This window comes from Pelmatolapia mariae, linkage group LG15, assembly GCF_036321145.2.
Source record: "Pelmatolapia mariae isolate MD_Pm_ZW linkage group LG15, Pm_UMD_F_2, whole genome shotgun sequence".
Classification (NCBI taxonomy): domain Eukaryota; kingdom Metazoa; phylum Chordata; class Actinopteri; order Cichliformes; family Cichlidae; genus Pelmatolapia; species Pelmatolapia mariae.
In genome coordinates, this window is record NC_086240.1 from 37906068 (window position 1) to 37912910 (window position 6843).

The window sequence follows — 6843 nt, forward strand, 5'->3', positions numbered from 1 at the left end:
CAAATGGCGACCTGCCAGCCCAGCAGCTCTTCTACCTTTCTGTCAAGACAAGGCAGGTCGCTTACAAACAGTGTTGCCAACTTAGCGACTTTGTCGCTATATTTAGCGAGTTTTCAGACCCCCTAGCAATTTTTTTTCTAAAAAAAAAAGTCGCTAAAAAAACCGTGAAAGCGCGTATCGCTTTTACTCTCAACAAACAGCGGGTGCTGTAACGCAGTCAGTTCTTCTTTTACTCTTATGCTGTTTTGTGGATCACAAGGTTTAAAACTACTTGTAAACACACACACACACACAAAGTAACTCCACCAGAGTGCCTATTTCGGGTCACTTTTGCCGGTCCAAGCCCGGGTAAAGGAGCAGGGTTGGAATTGTGACATTAAAAAAAACAATAATTGCTAAAAGAAATTTAATTTGTAGTTCTAAATAAACTCTAAATGCATTTAGGACGTTTTTTTACTCACTTTATGTCTCTTCCACGATGTTATTTCTCTCTCCAACAACATAGGTTACAATTATATTAGCATGACCAATTATGCAAATTAGGTGATGACGTCATTTAGCGATTTCTAGCGACTTTTAGGACAACCAATAGCGATTTTCCTTACTGAGGAGTTGGCAACACTACTTACAAACAGCAAATAAGCACATCTGGCAATTAAATGAAGATCGTGGAAGCCAAGGGCGGCGTGTTTTTCATGCAAAGTTATATGACAATACAGCTTTCGATGACTACTAGTTGCCACCCAGGCAGTTTTTACTTTATTGAAAGAAAGGGCAAGGAGTATGTGTTTTAAAACAAAGCTGAACACTCAGGCAAGTCCAATGACGTTTATTTAAAGGGATGAATAAGTCAGTAGGCTACATAAATACAAGTGACATAAATCCTGTTACAAATATTGGTGGTCCTAAAAGTTGTCTCTAAGACACAAAATCCTAATGAAAAAGGAAAAATAAATTCTTAAGTAAAGCACCCAGGGTCCCTGTGATCCAATTAATACGGTTTTCCGGAAAATTAGTGCAGTGCTTCTAGGCGAGAACGTGACCTGGATTCAGGTAAACTGTGTGAGATTTCACATTTTAAGGCTTTTATCATGTCAGTTGATTTTGTTCTTTAATTCCCTGTATTTGACATACACAAGTCCCCTGACAAACAGTGAGCCAGTAATCAAGTCCTGTATCATTTTATAAGAGTACTTATGCTGTAAGCCGTCTAATGCTTTCTCAACATGTAACAAACTAATGCATGTTTCCAACCTGACAGTGTTTGGGTGGCTTTGACATGACAAGAAGCATGCTGGTTCATAAGAAGTGGGTCCCTGAGCATCACAAAGAAAAATTGTAACACTGTAGCAAAGCACTGAGGCCAGCTTCTCTTTTCACAGTCTAAAAAGCACACAGGTTACATTAGCCGTCTCCTCCAGATGGTTCTCCATTCAGAGTTGGTCCAGTAGACAAGACACAGGTTTTCAGAGGGATGCCCTCTTCTGCACTTTCAGCGTCACCTGAAAAAAGACAACTTGTGAACTTGCAGGGAAAATAAGTGACTGCAGGACTGTGGTGCAGTTCAGGCATTTCTCTGCTGAAGTTACTTTGCAGCTACCTCTTTGCCCGCTGCTTGATGATTTGCTGGTTGAACCTCGGTCTTCTCTTCTCCAGTGGCTGAACCAACGTTGCAATGACCAGAAAACTGGGTTCTCTTCACCCCTAGTATTATCTGAAAGGTGATAATAAGCGTTTAACAATGTGGCAGCTTTTCTAAGGGGGCGACCGTTTTGTGAATGCTCCCATTGTTTCCTGGCCTTTGCAGGCATGCCTGGGAAGAAAAATGTGTGCAGTGTGGTCTTGTGAGTGTCATGAATTGGCCTACACAAGAGAGTGAGCTCTCTCATTAAAGTACATTAAAATATGTCCTGTATGGACTTGAATTGAAGTAGTGCTCAATGGTGAGCATACAATGATCATATTATGAGTAGTCGAGGCTTCAGTATAATAGTTTACATATTATATCTTGGACAAATTATGCTGTTTGCCTCTTGGTGATCTAATATGCTGTACATTGTACAATATTCCCATGCTGGCCTGGTTAAATGTGCCAAGGTTCAAACTTCATGTTTACAAGCATGTGTCCTGCTGACATGGGTGTGTGCGGTTGTGGCAGATGGTCACACTAAAACACGTTTGTTTTTTTGTTTTTAACACTGCATGAAATAAATAAGCTTTTCTGAGGTTTTGCTACAAGTGGAATGTGTGTACACCTGCTGCTTGAGATGAATGTATAACTCTGCAGACGTTTTTCTTGATGCTGAGCATTCGGGTGTCTGTCTTCGGGATGAAGCAGCCGACCCATATCGCCTCTGATGCATGTTTGTGGAACACCGAGCGGATCAGACGCTCCAGAAGCTGGGCGCACCGGCGCGTCTCGGCGCTCTCGTCGGTTGTGTGGATTAATCCAATCAGAGCTGGCCGAGCGATTGTAGCGCGTTTCGTGCGTGCCTTTACATCCTTGAGGATCTCTTTTAAGCACACCTCGTTTGGAGCTCGGCCGATGAAAGTCTGTCTGAAGATGAATATGATGACAGGGAAGTCTATCGCTCTCTTCAGGCTGTGGATGTTCGCCCTCCTCGTTGCTGTCCTCTGAGCATTGCTACTACCCGCTGGTCGTCTCTTTTTCTCTCTGTCCTCTCCCAATTCCAAGTCCTTGGGCCTCGCTGTTAGAGAATTTTCATTGCCCTTTACCGTCTCCGCCTCGCTGGAAACGTGGTTTGTACTTGCTTTACCGCCATGATCGCTTGCCGGACTTGACTGGGGGCCACCATGACCGTTTGCCACCAGGCTGCCGTTGTGAAACATGTCGCGTACGAACTCCTGCAATATTTCGGCGTCATCCCCGTCCAAGTCTTTACTTCTGCAGACATCACTCACCAAATAAATCCTCTCTCTACCTCCAATGTTCGCTATAGTCTTCTGAAACTCCCTCTCCTCGTCCAGCGTGTCCTTCAGTGACTCCTCGTCCGCCATTCTTGCGCAATTTAAGTTGCGCCGATCAGTTTTATTTACATGAATCGTCAATCCATTGCCGGAGGGTGAACCGTGAAACTTGCTCACGGTCATCAGCGGGAAGGGTGTGTGTGTGTGTGAGGAGGAGGGTGGGGGGATCTACTCGCATTTGTATTGGCTGATCCTTTTAGTGGGCGTGGCTAAACGTCAATAACCAAACAACAGTGGCTTGATAATGAAGTTAATCTTTAATGGATAACTAGACAGAAATAGATATTGGAAATACATTACTACCAATTATCCAAGAATATCATTTAACAGCAGTCAGAGGGGATGAAAGGGGAAAAATAGTACAGTTTTTTTTTATTTTCTAAGAATTCCTTATAAGTATTTAAAGGTTGTGGGGTAAATGTTGTATATTTAAACCTCAGGGTGTAGACTTCACTTTCTTTATTCCCACTATTCGCATGGAAAACAGTCCTGACTTCTCTCCAGAGTCATAGATTCTTATCTAAGTGGAAAAAAAGAAATGACAGAGAGCACAAAAGTTTATTTGTCTGACCCACTTTTGTTAAAATAGCCCATTTCTGGAAATATTTGACTTCATTATGAGATCAAAAAATGACTTTCACACTCAAAATCCTCTCTACTTCAACAAGCTCATGAGTACCTCAGACTAATCCTTTAATCCACCCACGCTTGTTCCTCAAATTAAAAGGTGCCGTCAACCTAAAATGCCATTGAGTTCATTAACTGAAATCCAAATGAAATAACTTCAGCTGCTGAGTTTGTGTGAGATTGTTTACTGATGGATAATAAACTATAAAGTCGGACCAAAATCAATGCTGAGGTTTCAGCCTTTGACCTTTAGACTGGCTGAACACTGATTAGGTGGGTGGTGCACTTGCTTCGTCATGTCTTTGCAGTGTAACTGAACAGTACAGCTTTAAGTGTTTTTAGTTAAAACCTGTTATGTACAAAATACACACGATACTCAGTGTTGGGGAGTAACGGAATACATGTACCGCCGTTACGTATTTAGAATACAAAATATGAGTAACTGTATTCCGTTACAGTTACCGTTTAAAAAGGTGGTATTCAGAATACAGTTACTTTGTTGAAATAAATGGATTACACGGCGGTACTTTCCTGTTTCATATTATCGCGAGTCAAGACTGTTTGGGTTTGTTTGACAGCTACGCTCTGTTGTTCCAGGCGGCAGCGTTACGGTTGCCATGGTTACAGGGTGACGCTCTCTCTCTGCTTGTTTCCTGGGTGAGAGAGCGCTTTTTTGTTGTTGTTGTTGTGCTAAGCTAAAAGGCAGAATGCTAAAGGCATGGCCCTAAAGAATGTAGCCTCATGGGCAGTGTAGTCCGTGCTGCAGCGAGAATGGACTACCATACACGTTATGTGTCTGTGAGCGAGGGAGGGAGAGAAAGGAAAAGTCCGAGCTGTCACGGAGCAAAAACGGGAGCTGGAAGCATGTAAATATAATAATAACCACTGCAGCCAAGAAGAGTGCCTGACGAGCCCATTTGTAAGTAAGCTATTAAGACTCAACTGTACACTGTGTTCGTGTTTTCCTCCGGAAAAAATAAGTTCTGTTGGAGCAGCCTTTCAACGCCTCTCTCTGTCTCTCGCTAGCAAAGTTGACCCAGACAACAAAGTAAAGCTAGTTTTCAGCTACGAGCCCGACACGAACCCGACGTATTAGCCAGAGGTCCCTTTACTACGGTTCGGAGCCGCGGACCTTCAGTAACAGTAATAAATCACAGCAATAGTACATTCACGTAGTTGTAAACAGCATGATAATATATTAAGTAATCCAAAGTATTCAGAATACGTTACCCTCATTGAGTAACGTAACGGAATACGTTACAGAATACATTTTGGGGCATGTATTCGGTATTCTGTAATGGAATACATTTTAAAAGTAACCTTCCCAACACTGACGATACTGTTACTTTTTATGCTTATAGCACAACCACCAACATTTCTCTCCCAGCAAATTCAAGGTCACATTTGTGATCACCGTCGTCTTGCGTATATTTCAACAACGTGGACAGTTCCCACGCTATTTTTGTTGTGTATGCTAGAGTCAGTCTACTGACCTTTTCAAACCATGAAAGGAGAAACTCGGGGTCAGGAAGCCCACTTTGACCAGAGAGAGAGACACAGAGACCCAGGTGAACTGTAATAACATGAAGTCCAAAGCAAAGTTCAAAACAAGAAATTGCACTGTTATCATCTTTGAAAAGTTGTATCAATTTTTTTGACAGAAGCCACAATTCCAGATAAAGTTCCGTGCAGAAGTCTTGAGCCATCCCTCATCAGGCTTTCTAAATTTTTAAAATGCCAGTGATAACACAGTTTGATTAGTCTGAGGAAACTGGAAAGGCGAAGGACCAAAGAAGACGCTGAACATCTAAAAAATATCTACAACAGATTAAAGCATTTGAAATGCCCGTAAGAAATAAGAAAAAAACACATGCCAAAATACACAAGAACTGAACTGAAAATCAGTGGCAACATGCCTTATGGAGTCATATCATCATCAGTATGCATGGAGGAGGTCAGAGGACCAAGGGCACCAGTAAAACACAGTGGAGGCTCTGTCATGGGGATCTTGTCAAAATTGATGGAATTATGAATAAAGAAAAGTACCATCAGATTTTGATCCACCATTCAATACAATTTAGAAAACATCTGATTGGCAACAGCTTCATGTTTCAGCAGGAAATTGATGCCAAATGATGCCTGGTATTAAAAGCATACCAGGATAGACAAATTAGTGCATCTGGTTATTAGATATTAAAAATAAGCCTGTTTATTTACTCTTCGTTTTACATGCCTCACTGTAACTCTTCAACACATTTTCTTAAAAATGAAAGAAATCAACAGCTTTTCATTCCAGCTTACTGACTCAAGTCAGGTCACTCATTTCACAAGAACATGATGCTTTTTCTAGTAATAATAAACCAGTGATAAACAATGACTAAGACTTCACTCTTTCTGCACTCTGAACACAGCTGCTCTTTGAAAGCATTTTTCCTCTGAAAGAACACAGTTATCCTGCAACATTTCTTCTTGTGATTTTTTATTATTATTTTTTAATCATGTAATAAGAAACTTTGGAGTTTTTCTTATTTCTTGTCTTCCAAACACAATATGAAAATTGAATTTTTTATGGGGGTTGGAGTGGATTTATTCAATAGAGACAGAGGATATGAGTTGAATGTGAGCAGGCCAATGACTTGCAGTAAAGGGGACATGCTGCTTAGGTCAGTCAAGACAGTCTTTCTTTTGCCGCCATCTTGTGGATAAATGTTTTACTTGGGTGCAAAGTTTGTGCTCATGAGGGTTTTTTTTGGCTGTATGAATTTTATCTTAACATAATACTAACAGGAATTTGAGAACAAACATCATCAGTGCATAATTCTTCTTAAAAAAAATTTCTTAAAAAAAACAATGTCAAAGTAAGCAGAGAGGAATGTCACAGGTGAATTTGCTAAAAATTATTTTAAACTATTCATTGAACTGAAGAAATTCATTGTCAGTTTCTCAAGTATGGCATGAATGAGAACTTACTGATCCACTTTACAAAGATTTGAAGTGAGGATAATGTGATGTCATTCACATAAGTTAGGTGTGGCTGAATGGTTGCAAAGAGAGGGAAGGTGATCCGGACTGAAGCGGTTGATAGGAGCCAGAATATACAGGGCAACTACAAGTAACTGAGTATCCCACAAGCCAGTGGGAACTGTGATAAAGACGCACAAAGGCGAGTCACAGCCAGGTATTAGGATCTATAAGCAATGGAAAGAGGGAGCCACAATCCAGGATGTA

The 6843-nt window shown here is 41.0% G+C and overlaps 1 protein-coding gene across 1 annotated transcript; it reads right to left on the minus strand.

Annotated features, from left to right (window-relative positions):
• Positions 1-819: 819 nt before the first annotated feature.
• LOC134643184 (uncharacterized) lies at positions 820-3115 on the minus strand. Its single transcript, XM_063495449.1, has 3 exons — positions 2256-3115; positions 1601-1714; positions 820-1502 (listed from the first exon to the last, which is right to left on the minus strand). Exons 1-3 carry the CDS (start codon positions 3109-3111, stop codon positions 1405-1407), a joined length of 1068 nt encoding a protein of 355 aa, XP_063351519.1. The 5' UTR covers positions 3112-3115; the 3' UTR covers positions 820-1404.
• Between the last annotated feature and the right edge of the window lie 3728 nt (positions 3116-6843).